The 14,797-nt window shown below is 42.7% G+C and overlaps 1 protein-coding gene across 1 annotated transcript in view; it reads right to left on the minus strand.

Moving 5' to 3' along the window:
- The window catches only part of PLEK (pleckstrin), a 324,415-nt gene that overhangs the window by 91,400 nt on the left and 218,218 nt on the right, over window positions 1–14,797 (minus strand). Inside the window, exon 6 of the mRNA XM_069608360.1 lies at window positions 12,404–12,508. Coding sequence (XP_069464461.1) covers window positions 12,404–12,508 — 105 coding nt within the window. The remainder of the gene's footprint in view (window positions 1–12,403; window positions 12,509–14,797) is intronic.

Genomic DNA, 14,797 nt, shown 5'->3' on the forward strand with positions numbered 1-14,797 from the left:
ATTGTGCATAACAAATTTTACCAAGCTGACAAAAATATGAAACTTTGTGATTCTTAAAATGAAAAATTCACCCACAATTTAAGACTAAGCTGCACGCCGTGTGATATTCTGAGACCAAACCCTGGAATTATTAATATCACAGCTGCAGCGTTGTTGCTATGAACATAAGAACTTACATAATATTCCCAGAGAGGAGCTGCATGCATGTATCAAATTTGGTGCAGAACCAATATTGGGAAACTCACCAAAAGCGCAAATAAGTTGTCATTTCAGAACTAAAGCTCGTAGGAACATGGGACTTGAACAGAGACATGCCTTAATTAATCTGTGATGTGTATATGTATTATGAACAACTTGTGTATCTGGGAAATATATGTTTTATAAAATTGTGTATAACACCCACAATTTAAGACTAAGCTGCACGCCGTGTGATATTCTGAGACCAAACCCTGGAATTATTAATATCACAGCTGCAGCGTTGTTGCTATGAACATAAGAACTTACATAATATTCCCAGAGAGGAGCTGCATGCATGTATCAAATTTGGTGCAGAACCAATATTGGGAAACTCACCAAAAGCGCAAATAAGTTGTCATTTCAGAACTAAAGCTCGTAGGAACATGGGACTTGAACAGAGACATGCCTTAATTAATCTGTGATGTGTATATGTATTATGAACAACTTGTGTATCTGGGAAATATATGTTTTATAAAATTGTGTATAACAAATTTTACCAAGCTGACAAAAATATGAAACTTTGTGATTCTTAAAATGAAAAATTCACCCACAATTGAAGACTAAGCTGCACGCCGTGTGATATTCTGAGACCAAACCCTGGAATTATTAATATCACAGCTGCAGCGTTGTTGCTATGAACATAAGAACTTACATAATATTCCCAGAGAGGAGCTGCATGCATGTATCAAATTTGGTGCAGAACCAATATTGGGAAACTCACCAAAAGCGCAAATAAGTTGTCATTTCAGAACTAAAGCTCGTAGGAACATGGGACTTGAACAGAGACATGCCTTAATTAATCTGTGATGTGTATATGTATTATGAACAATTTGTGTATCTGGGAAATATGTTTTTTGGGTAAACTTGATTTTTTCTGTAAAAGCAAAGGAGAGAATTTCAGTTAAGCCATAAACATGACTCATTCTGACACGCTGATCTTTTCTCCAGTCAAAGGGACAGAAAATCCTCTAACCTATCATATCCTTAGAGGGTTGGGCATAGAGAATCAGCCTACCCACCCCTTTGGAAACACAGAAAAAGAGACTGTTTAGGACAGATAAGGAACACTCTTTTTTCCACTACTCATCAATTCCTGCGAAGCACTCTGCCAGACCAGCTGCAGACAATATCCAGACAGAGACTCCAGACTCCAGATCTAGACCCAGAGACCAGAACTCTAGAACCCAAACTCTAGAACCTTGAAGCAGAGAGGCCTAAACCAAAAGCTGAACTCTCCTCAGCAGGCCTGTAGAATCTAGCAACCTGATTCTCACATTCAACAGCCGGGCTGAGCTGTTCTATTCTAGCCAAGAACCCTGTGCTAGAACCAAGGTCCAGGCCCAGAAAGCAGAGCTGTATCCAAGACCCATCAGATCCAGTTCAAGAGGCCGCAGACCGCTGTGCAGTGCTGAACGCAGAAGCCAGAGGGCCTGAGACCTGTCCGGTGGCGAGAGTGAAGCCAAACCCCTTGACCAGATCTTTGACGAGGCCCATTCCATTCCAAAGCTAGGAGTGAGTATCTAGTCTAGAACTGTCCATAACCAATCTCTTAGTTTAAAGTAATCCTCTTCCAACCATTTTAACCTGTCCAGAACTGCATTATAGAATCTTATGTCCATCCTGTTGATTTCAAATCTGTAAAGCGCATCTGTCATTTCTGAAATCTTGATTTTATTTCTGCAAAATCTACCTTCACAAAAACCTCTGTAACTTTCGAACCGCACATCCTAGAAGTGTCATTTTAAAGCTAAGATCCTGAGCTTTCAAACAAACCCTTGACATTCCAATTCATAATAGTTTTTCCATAATCGTGATTTACGCACACAGAAAAATTGCTGCGAATTGCAATTTGGCTCAATTTCATGTTCTGTCAAAAATAGCTGTTTCTTGCTTTCCACTGCTGAATTTCGTTTTCAATCTGATAATCATTCATGAATCATTGCTAGTGTTGACCTGAACCAATCCAAAGTAACTATCACTTATTCTGAATATCCTTTAGTGAATTAAAATCAATTTAGTATATTTTCACTTTCACTGCAATCACATTCAAAAGTATTTTTGCCTGTTTTAAAATCATACCTGTTTCTCTAAGCTTGCTGTGGGAACTGGAATTGAACTGCCTTCTTGATTGTATTCCTGAAACCTGTGTGCCCTCATTTCCATCTCTTCATATTGCATAGGGGGGGTGAGTAGTCACAGGGGAAAAAGTGATCATATTATCTTTTGATTGAAATCATATTAAGTCTATTTCTGTGTTGCATTCTTTCCCATTATTGCAGTTCCTTGAATCATATAAGGTATTATCTGCTACAGTATCCTTCATATTCATACTCCTAAGTGATTAAAGAGATTGTTAATTTTATAATATTACCCATTGTTGATTACCGTCCATATTCATAAGTGTGCTATTCAAACATTAGTTTATTCATAAAAGTGTGATATATATATTGTTTAATACTTCAAATAAATCTTTTAATTTGCAAAACAAACCTACTTCTTGGCTCAGTGAGGTCAGGGGGATCCAAAGAGAGGGGCGCTATGTAAGGGTTCATCATCCAGATTTAAAGAACTTTGACATAAAAATATATAAATAAGGGCTTCCATTGGGCATCCGATCCTAAGCATTGACTTAGTTGGATTGCTGGATTGAAGTCACTCACAACACCCTCCTTTTCAGATCCGCCAGAGCACCTGGGGACCACAGCAGTGGTGATGTTGCGCGGTACAAATACCTTTAACATTAACATTAAAGAGGAGTTCTAAGTGTGTACAGTGAGTAGTGTGCCTATGTGCAAACATGTCTGTGAGGCTACTGTCACCAAATGGGATTGGCATTATGCAACTTGAAAAGTGTGCAATGCCCCTGGAATGCATCTGGGTGTCTGCTGACAAATGACTCATGTCCCAACCATATCTCACCGGAGCTCTCCAGCCTGCATTGGTTTCCTGTGGGAAAGCGAGTTAGCGCCACAATGGCTTCCAACAGTTTTTTTTTTTACAAATCAGGGCCACAGTTTATGAGAAACTGACTTGAAAAATAGACACACAAAGAGGAGCCTCGTTTTGGTGTGCTCGGTAAAGGTGGAGTTCATTCTGTTCAGGAAATCATGAATGGGAGAGTTCTTTATTTCTGTCCTGCACCCATTAACATGGAACTCTTTTCGAATACAAATTAGAGACACTCAAGAACAGCTGCAGTTTCCTAAGCACCTAAAGACCTGACTAAACAGTGAGCATCCACAGAGCCGCCGATCAGTGAATATTCTGTGACAAGAGGCCACTTGTGGAAAATCCGTGACTCGTGTCCACCTTTTGTCCATTGGCCCGCGGTGCTTGTCCCTCAGTGGAAGCCAAGGTACATAATCAATGGATGATAGCTAACTCTGGACTGATTCTCGACCACCAAGTTATCGATGTATCTCATTCCTGTTTTCCCCACTTTTAAACTTGTTGCCCATTTCTATATTTCTTGTCCTGCTCCCACAAAGTGCAGCTTGTAAATGCTTTTATTTCTAGATGTTTAGACTTCTGCAATTCGGTTTATTTGAGCCTATCATCGATTTCGCAGGAATTGCATACTGTACAGAATGCAGCCATCTGACTTGTGCCAAGAGAGGAACATATTTCTCTGGTTTTGCGGTCTTTGTATTGCCTGCCAACATGGGAGAGGCTACAATTTAAGGGACTTCTTCACAAGGCACTTAACAAGCTTAGCCCAAAATTACGCCAGGACAAGTTTGCATTTTACACCCTCAGGAGATGTTTGAGATCCCTTAAACGATGTAAGGCTGTAGCGCCCTGATTTAGTTACGCCACCTGGGGTGGTAGATCTTTTTCGGTGATAGCATCCAGATTATGGAACTCTGTCCATTAAAGTATCTAATCATTTCTGAACATCTTAAAAGAGAACGGAAAACTGTTCTCTTCCCTAGATAGAGAATGTACAGATCAGTATTTAGATGTCACTATCTCGGATTCAGCAACTTCGGCACAAAGATGTTGTTTGGGGTGATAGATGTGATTTATAAATGCAAATTACAATAAAATACAGTAAAAGTTAACTAACAATACATAGCAAATGTACTAAATATGTATATTCGAAAAGTACGCTAGTGTGCAGCCAAATTATGACCTACCAACACATGTGTGTGCTTGTGGTCATTGATGCTAACATGGAAGTAGATTGTCTGTGATTGTCATCATCATTCATGAGATCATGAGCAAGGAATTCATCCATCCGTACGGTGGGTGTGCGCTCACCTGGGCTTTTTTGAAATTTGGAAATAAAATGTAATGATGTTATATCAACCTCTGGAAAATATGTGGGGCTAATCCACACACATTTTCCTATGCTCACCGCACGACATAAACATAGACCAGTGTAATCTGGCTGGACACAGCTGACAGGAGCTGTCCCTCCTGTCATATTTAGTTGAGATATGACAGGAGGAGTACACAATCCATCTCCAGAGAGAGAGTACCAAACATTCCCCCTGCCATGGCCAGCCTGATTAACTAACAAATGCTCCATGGATTTGTCTTGTCCTTTTGTTTGGCCCTGTAGCTGGTGGCAGCGATTCAAATACTATTCATAGGTTAATTCAAACAGATCCACATGGGGCCTGGCTGCAGAGGTTAACAAAGGAGACATGCAACCCCAACAACCTTTCATATGCAATTATCAATTGACAGTGAGCTGTTATGTCTGGGTCTGCATGTTTACAGTAGCCTTCCCCACGGGGACCCCATTCATAAGGCACGAGAATGTGGTTTGCAGGGGCCAGTGAGTCTGGTCGCGCAGCAGCTTCAAGGGAGACCTGCCGCTTTACTCTGGAACCACAGAGAGCTCCATTAACCAGAGAGACCCTTTGATCCACAACAGACAGGACGATGGGTGGGACTTAGTAGCACATGTTTTGACCCCTTTACCTTTCCTGTTGCAAAACACTCTGGTTATGACCTCACGCATACAAGGGATTGGTGGTGGGGACCCAGGATTGGTTCATTAAGGTAGGCTTAGCCTGCACCAATCCCTGTGGCCCCTTTGGCTTTAAATAGAGGCCAGAGCACCTCTTTTGGCAGATCATCTGAAGGCTTCACCAGAAGCAGACGAAAGAACTCATCATTGGACCCTGGCTGAAGGTACAGTCTGCCTTACATCTTCTGCCAGTGAAGGAAGGCCTGGACCTCCAAAGAGGGAAGCAGGATCGATCCCCTAAACATCTCCCATGGAACAGACGGAGAAAACGAATTCAGAGGACCCTACAGCAGCTCCAGAACCAGTACCCAGCCAACACATAGCGTGCCCTGCTAGGCTTTCCCGCAAGCTTCCTAGGTGGGAAGTACCAGAGAGTCTCTGAACCCAAAATCAAAGACAAGAAAAGGCAGACCCCTGCATGCTCACACCAGAACAAATACAACCCGCTAGGGAAATAGGCCCAACACACCACTTGCAAGGATAACAAGCATTATCATTATCGTTTGCATACAACCTTGACTGAACAGTCTGTTTTATCATTGGGTCATAATAGTATTTTCGCTGACGATCGATGACCTTTTGAAGATAAGACTGCCATTGCATCCACATTACCAAAATTGGACAAGGAGGGTTATAATTTGCTAGTGTTTCCAATCTGTTCAGATCCCTTCCGGTGGACTAGAGGTGTGGGCTGATTGATGGTTTAGAAAACGATATTCATCCCTGGACCACTCGTGCCCCAGAAGTTGATTTGTCACAATGTGGGATATCTTCAAAGCCACGGGAGCATTTTCTAATGTGATTTTCTATATCATGTGCGTTTCCACATAGTAATATACACCAATGTGTAACTAAGAAATTACGATCTTCACTGTCAGGACTCTGGATTCACAGAAAGTTAAGCGGGGTGCAGTACTGCACAAAGGATTACTGGCAAGAGGCATTGAGAGGTCACAGGGAACTAGGCATTGCATGCAGATTCCAGCTCAACCAGTTGAAAATCCAAAATGGGTTTATTATTTGAGGGACCTCTTGGAGAGAGTGGGTATGGCATATGCTCCAACATGTCACCAATGCTTGACAGGGCAGGTTTCCTTTTTCCACCTTGTATAGCAATGTCCCGAAGTACAAGGGAGGGTATGATTTTGCAGCCAAGTTAATTGGCTTCTCATTTATGCTGGCACCCTCTGGAGGGATGGGGAGATTGGGCATGTGAAACAGCAGATGCCCACCGTAATAGCAGCTTCCAGATGAGACATTGCTGCCAAGTGGGCAGACCCCAGACCTTTTTGATCTGGATAAGAGGCATGGAACACACAGTCTACAAATCCGAAAATGCAGAGCATATATGTGATAGCCCGCTAGATACTAGAGTTGAGGTGAATAGGCAGGAAATTGCGGCAACGTCACTTGAAAAGGATATTATTTGTTGACTGTGCAGGTCGAACTGGATACGAAAGTGGCGGGTCGCGTTGCTCCAGGCAGCAAGTCGATTAGAAGTGGAGCTCTGTGTGGTTCAATGCAGCATTCAAGCAATGTACTTTGATGAGTTCACCAGGGTTGGTCCGACAGTAGAACAAGCCCAGGATGATGGGTACCTCTAGTTTGAGTAGGAATCTAGCATGATGCTTCCAATAGTTCAAGGCGAGATTTTTATTGATGCAAACGTCTTGGTGGTTCCATACGTTGCTTGAAAATGCAATGGTAAAAAAGCTTCTGCAGCAGTGAGTTGTTGTTTGAGCGAAAGTGGCAATGAGCGCTGCTGGCACAATGCAACGACAATCTGGTTTGCAGAATGCAAACATCAGTTTGATGGTCAATGAAAGTGCCAAAGGCAGCAATGTAGGTCCTGTGTGGTTTGAAGCTTCGAACATGGGCAAATTAGTTTGATGATTGGTTAAAAGTGGCAGAAACGGGAGTCCAAGCTACTTCAGGCTTTTTAGGGTGCTATGAGTCCCACTCCTAGGGCACTAGGACAAGGTGAGTCCTTGTTGGACTTAGCTCCCAGTGTGTTGAGTTTTGGTTCTTATTAACTTCAGAAAAGGTCAGACTTACTTAGTGTTAACACAGTGCAACTCAATGACATTATGATGTAACCAGATTCTAACTGGAATGTATTGCTGTGCTTATTCTGATTAGAATGCTTGTCTAAGTTAATAAATGCAGTTAACTGTTGACACTCCTCAGACAACGGGACCTGGTGGTATGCAGAAGAAAGATCAATAATGGAAAACAGTTTAGGCTCTCCCAGTGTGGACAGAATATCCGAAATGTTCGGCAAGGGATGTCTTTCAACTACAATGTTCCTATTGAGACTGCGTAAGTCGACACACAACCTCATTTTGCCATTGGCTTTAGTAACCAGAACGATGGGGGACAGCCATTCTGTAGCTACTACCGGTTCAATAACCCCTTTGACCATCAGGCTGTCAAGTTCTTCTTTAAGTTGCGCCTTCATCTTCAATGGCACTTGGCGAACCTTATGCACAACAGGTTGAGCATTATTTTTCAATCTAATGTGATGCTCAAAGTTTTTGAGTTTGCCAAGTCTCTCAGAAAACACTTCAGGGAATTCCTTCATCCAGAAATCCCCCACTTCGGCAATTGTAACTGGCACAGATGCACTGGCTTGTACTACTATACCCAATTTCTTCTGTTCTTCCCATCCTAGTAAGGAAGCTCCCTTTTCCGCCACAAGGAATGTCGCTTGACAGTTTCTACCCTTGTGGCATACTCCTGCAGAGAATTGGCCGACGATATCTATATCAGAATTTCCATATCCACATACTCTAATGCTGGTGCGAAGAATAACGGCATCATCCTGTTTTAGAACATTTCTCAATGTGTCCCTGGATATGATAGACCATGGTGAACAAGAGTCCACCTTCATTGAGAGTTCAACCCCATCAATCGAGAACGTGTCCACAGGGCCTTTATTATTAGTGGACAATTCCGAAATCTGAAACACATGTTTAGGAGCCATCTCTTGTATGGTAGAAGTTTGATGAACATGGTATCCTGCCTTGATGTCACCCTCCTCATGATCTAACATTTTGGGTTCCACACAGTTGATTGATTTATTTTTGCACACATTTGCAAAATGACCCTTGCTTTTACATCTGAAACAGTCTGCATACTTGGCAGGGCATGAGGGAAAATTCATTCCATGTCTGAAGCTGCCACAGCGAGAACACATGCCTTTTGCATTCCAAACTCCTTTCCTTATCGTAGAGTAATTGCCCCTCCTCTTTTGATCCACCACACACACCGAGGTTTGATCAGAATTTGATTTGTCAATCTTGAGTTCCTTGACATACTCCGAGGTTTGTTCAATGCTTCTCGCCATCTCAATTGCCTCTTGAAGGACCATATCTTTTGCAAGTAGCTTCTCCTGAATTCTTGGATTATTTGTGCATCTGACTAGTTGGTCCCTGATGAGAGAATCTGCTAGCTGCTCAAACTCACACGTATAACTTAATGATCTGAGACAGGCAACATATGATTCCACAGATTCTGATTTCTCTTGAACTCTCTGAAAGAATTTATGCCGCTCGAAACTGACATTCTTCTTTGGCTCAAAGTGGTCCCGAAGCTGTTTGAGGGCAAATGAGTATTCATCCATATCACCAGCTTCAAGGTCTCTATTTCTAGGAAGTCCATCATAAATTCTGCGCCCTTCAGTGCCGAGATAATGAAGAAGGAGAGCTTTCTTCCGCGCAGCGGGAAATCTGTCCCCACCCATGGCCACCAAATAGTTCTCAAATACATCTTTCCACCGATCCCATGGGATGACAGGACGGCCCGGTTCGCTGACAAAAGGAAGAGGAGGTGGAATAGAGGTCATGTCTTGTCTTGGACAGAAACACTGTATGCACACAATAGAATCCGGAAGCTGGGATGTGTGTGGTTGGCTGTGGAGCCACAAACGCAGGTGTTTAAGAACAACCTTTTAACTTGTTAAGCGTGTACCCCCTTAAATAAACTTGAGGTAATGTGTGGATGAAGCTGGGCTTTGGCGAGCTTTCACACTAGCACAGAGAGTCACACGGGAGATCCGGAGTAGCCAATACCCTTATCCCAGCCAATGGCAGCACTCTGCTGGGCGTGACGCAACAATGGGGGCTGTTACAGTGACCCACCAAATGCCACCCAAATGCAGCCAACAGGACCCGCGGGCGCAGTACTCACGCAGACCTCAGCCGGGTTAGCCGCTTCCTCCGCCTGCCGCAGGCCTCCGCCGGATAAGCCGCTCCCTCCGCTTGCCTCTCGCCTGCTGTGTCGGAGGAGGGAGGCTTAGGAGGACTTGGATCAGCAATGCAGGAGTACGAAGGCAAACCAAACACGAGCGGGTCCTCAGGGTGCCCTAGCCTCGTCGCCAATGTTAAGGTATGGTATGGTATGGTATGGTATCAAACATTACAGGACAGCATTGTACCAACCCAGAGCGAATAGCTTGGTTGAAAGAATGAATAGGTTTCTTAAGGGTGGATTACAGTTGGCCATGGCATCTGGATTGAAGTGGCAGACGGTTCTTAGGGAGATGGTCTGGAACTACTGTGTAACGCCACACTCTGTTACTGGTATCTCACCTTTTTCATCTCTCAAGGGTAGACACCCTGGGACAAGGTTGTGTCCGGGTTGGCTAAACCTAGCGAAGAGTATACATGTTGACAGAGAAAAAGTCATGGATCTAATTAGGGAGACTCAGAATGAGTACAAAGTTCGTTTTGATGCTAAAAAGTCTACTGGAGGAATGATTTGGTCTATTGGGGACTGGGCGTACATCAAAAATCCCAGAGTATCTCCTAAATGCATCACTAGTAAATTTATCGGTCCCAAGAAAATTGCAGCCATAAGGGGGAATGTTGTTATAATGGAGGGTGGTGAATGTTGGGCAATGTCTAGACTTGCCAAAAGCAATAAGGTTGCTAGTGAAGGTAGTGAGGAGCCGGACCAGAATTTGTCTTATGAGGAAGAAGCTCTAGTGCCTGTATCTAATGCAGGTAGAGTAGAGAATTTTGAGAGTGACCGCTATATTAACACTGATAGTGGTGTGAAAGCAAACAGAGTGAGGTACAGACCAACCAAGTTAAATGATTATTACTTGGGTTAAATGTTTCTGTTTAAGGGAAGGAGATGTGTTGAGTTTTGGTTCTTATTAACTTCAGAAAAGGTCAGACTTACTTAGTGTTAACACAGTGCAACTCAATGACATTATGATGTAACCAGATTCTAACTGGAATGTATTGCTGTGCTTATTCTGATTAGAATGCTTGTCTAAGTTTTCTTTTGTATGTAAAGGAGTTGGAGCCTGCCTCTTGAGGAGGGCGCCTGCTGTGTATTACTCTCCATGATACTTACAATAAATCTTCAATCAAGTGTGCGTTTGGTCGTGACTTAACACAGTGCAAGGAGCGTGGCTAGCAGCTGCACAGGTTCCTTCACCATGAGTGAGGAACCTGGTTGCAGAGCAGCTGGCAGAGTGGCAGGCCTTGGTCCAAATAGAAGTTACCTGAATATTTCCTGTGGATGGTTAGGGAAGAAAGCTCTCCTCTGCCTTGGGTGCACCTGTCTTCACCTCTATGGAATTTGGAATAGACTGCACTCCCAATAGGGTGCCAGAGATGTATTCCTCTTGGTGTCCAGGAAAGAATCAAAAGACTGTGATACCCCTTCCTTATAAAAATAAAAGGGCACAGGGGGTTGGACAAAAACAAGCCTGCTCTAAGGGGTTCAATCCCTGTCGCTGTGACAAATTGTTTTGCTTTTTTGCATCACACCCAGAGTGCTTTGTCCCACCCCACAGGAAGTGGAGCAGACAAGTAGGAGAGAGAGCACAAAAGGAAATAAGATCGTAAAACCGTTTACAGATCACATCTGTCCTCTCAGGCTACTCTAGCCCCAGCCCTGACAAGCCTGAAGCTTAGAAGGGTCCTTGGTGTACGCTGTTGTGTGAGGCCGGCCTTAGTTATGTGTGTGCCTCTTTGAAGTATGGCTCCCAGGAAGTAATTTGGCGCTATCAACTTTTTCTCTACTCATACAGTATTCTTTTTTCCCATGTTGCCTTGTTCCCCCATAAGTATGGCTATTAACACTGTACAACCAATCAAAAATAGATGTACTTCCCCACAATATCTATATTGTGCTATCATGTCCTCTCCCCACCCTCGTTTTGATTAGACTAAATATTTTATTTTGGTGTTTGTCTGTTAAATGTTTCATTCTGCTCCCATCTGTGAATGTTCTCATGTTTTCGAGGCTTAAGTTTAGGCAGTCTCATCAATTTATTACTCAGCACATGGTTTTTTATATATCATTTTAACACGACTTACTATTTATCATTTTATTTATTCACTGTTTTTACGAAGTGGCAGATCGGTTTGGAGGCAAACAAGCGCTGTAAACGCAATACACACCCACACACACACACATACACACATATATATATACTGTTTAACCAGACTATTAAAAAGGGGACCTCTACAAACGTTAGGAAAACATGTATATTAAGCTGCAAACAATCAGTTCAAAGATTTTAAAAAAAGCCAAAGTCTACAAATGTTGGGAAAACCAATGTTAAAGGTAGACACTCTGTCCAAACGAAGTATTTCCCTAATTCAAACCAAACCCTTCATCACCCTGTGGGTCTATTCCTAACTCACACTATGCCACTACTTTACAACACCCACTTTATAGCATGAATGTGCGCTTTCAATTGAGTGACATGAACTAGTGTTTTGAGTTAAGGGACATACACGTCATATGATGAACAAGGTGTTGGTGCTTTGATAGTTAGCATGTTTGCAAGAGCAGCTGTTATGCCTGTTGCACTTATGCCACACGATTCGTTGGCCAGTCTCAGGGGTTTTAATTAATAGGAGTGTGGTGGCTTCACCCATGGGCCCTTAAAATTACCAGCGCGTGAAACATGCGTTGCTTACAACATGCACATTTAATTCCACAATGTACGGCGGAAATGGATTTTGTGTGAATACGAGCATTTTGCACTAGCAAGTTAGGAGGGGCTTGAGTAGCCTGTATCTTGGATATGGTTATCTGTGCATGTCACTGCCATTCAAAAGTTACTACCATATGTATCTTACGCCTGATGTATGTTGTGCAATCAGTACTCTTAATGAATAAGGCCAATAGTGTCATAAAAAAGATCACGAAAATGTAATTACTCACCTGCTTTAGTAAACACCCCTGTTTGACAACTGTTCCTCTAAATTCTTCCTTTAAGACCACGTCATCATCACTCGAGTTGCCTTCGGAGAAGAACCCACTGTCCGGCTGAAAACCACAAACAGGAAGTCACGGTTAGTGATGGCATGGTTGACAGTACTCCCCTTGTTAATATGAAACACCACAAGGCTTTTATAATGTCATGCTAACCTTCGTCATGCCAGCAAGGAACCACAATTCATATTGGACCCAACGGAGTGGGCGATGAATCGTGTTATATTGGGGGAAGGGGGGGCGGTGGTTGCATGCGATTGCTAATGATGGAAGTTGAGAAAGCTGAGAAAGCCATATGATAGAAGTTGAGAGGAGGATGAAGTGGACGTGAGTGCGTGTATGCTTGCGTATTTGTGTGTGTGGGCACGTGCATGTGTGCACTCGTTATGGTGTGTGTGTAAGTAAGACATTATCAATTCACAATAATTCATGAATTATACCGTCAAATGATAGTGACGGATGTATTATGTGATGTGTTGGATTCTTATACCACAGTCCTCTCTGTTATTTTATATGTTCATAATACTATTACTTGTCATCGAAAGCCTTGAATTTTTGATCCATATAGGGCTTGATTCACATAGTGTTTTTCAATGGGAGTGCGCCATTTTAAAAGAGATCTGTGAATCAGGCCCATCGAGTCCATACTATGATTCCTTCCAAATAATGTCTAACACACATGTACATTTGTGCATTGTCCTACAGATATACTGGCTGATTAATGGAATTATTTGTGCCGAAAACGGACAACGGTCAGAACAAGAAGGCCATGCAGGCTTATGCCTGTGCTATGAAGCTGGCCAATAGGTGGTTAGGTGAGAAAATATTTGAGCTCTTGAATATTGTGAACATTAAGAATTTGATAAGTGGTTAATTATTAGTGGTAGAAAAAAGCTCAATAGCTTCTCAGAGCTCGACACACTCTTTTATTTATATTTTAGGCCCGATTCATGGAATTTTTGGCATGGTGCAAAGTGACTTTGCACCAGTGGTCGAAGTGTACGAAAAGAAGTAGTGGAACTATGTTCCCTACTGGCCTGCACCACTCCCCACAGACCCCATCAACGCGCCCCCTCCCATGCACAATAAAAACCCCAAAACACGTGTGCCTGCTCTTTAATGAAACGTCCTGTGCAGTGCACTGAAAGTGCAAGTTTCAACTTCTTCCTACACTTTTATTTTAAAACGAAACTGTTCCGGAATGCTTTCTTTTTAAAACAAAAGTAAAGGAACGGTAAAACCTAATTAAAAGAAGTGGGGGAGCACCTCTCCCGCCCACTTCGACCACTGCTTTGCACTGCCAACAAACATCCTGATTCACAGAGAGATGCAAAGTGTATTTTTGCATTGCAAAAGTACTCTTTGTTCTGTGAATTAAGCCAATTTAGTGTGGTGCAAAGAGTACTTTTACAGTGCAAAGTGACTTTGCACTGTAAAAATACACTTTGTACCTCTCTGTGAATCAGGGTGTTTGCTGACAGTTCAAAGTCACAGCGCTAAAAATTCCATGAACCAGGCCCTTAGTATGAAATAGTTTGCACATGGTGTGTGGCTATAGGACAGCCCAAACAATCCAGAAAAGTTGATGCAAAGTCTCTCGTTACATCAACTCTGGGCTGGTACTGTTCGTTAGGGACAGTACAAGGTAGTACATATTAAAGTGGGTCACTTTAAGATCATCAATCTTATTTCATCACAGAAAGGCTTTGCAATCATCTGCCACTCAGCACCTTCTGACAATATCACTTGATTGGGGGTAACTTTCTTCTCATTCATTGCAGTCATCGACCACTCACGAACGCATACACACACACACATGCGCACACACGTACCTGCAAACCAGTACACACACACGCTACCAAAACATGTAATCGCACAAGAGAATGACACTACCAACACATGCTCAACGCATCCTAAATAATGTTCTCTTATTGCCACACTTGTACTTATAACAAATATTCATTTGTGTTAGTGAGCCATATCTCACATTTGGACCACTTTTGTTAGTGGGAAATATCTCGCATTTGCACCATTTGTGTGGGAGAGCCGGGTCTTACATCTAGCCCATCTGTGTTAGGGAGCTACATCTCGCATTTAGCCCATCTGTGTTGATGGGCAATATCTCACATTTAGCCCATTTGTGTTGGTGGGCAATGTCTCACATTTGGCCCATCTGTGTTAATGAGCAATATCTCACATTTGGCCCATTTTAGTTGATGGTCAATGTCTCACATTTAGCCAATTTGTGTCAGTGAGCCAGGTCTTGCATCTAGCCCATCTGTGTTAGGGAGCTACATCTCGCATTTAGCCCATCTGTGTAGGTGGGAAATATCTCACATTTAG

Source organism: Ambystoma mexicanum, chromosome 4q (genome assembly GCF_040938575.1).
Source record: "Ambystoma mexicanum isolate Mex_15411 chromosome 4q, UKY_AmexF1_1, whole genome shotgun sequence".
Taxonomy (NCBI): domain Eukaryota; kingdom Metazoa; phylum Chordata; class Amphibia; order Caudata; family Ambystomatidae; genus Ambystoma; species Ambystoma mexicanum.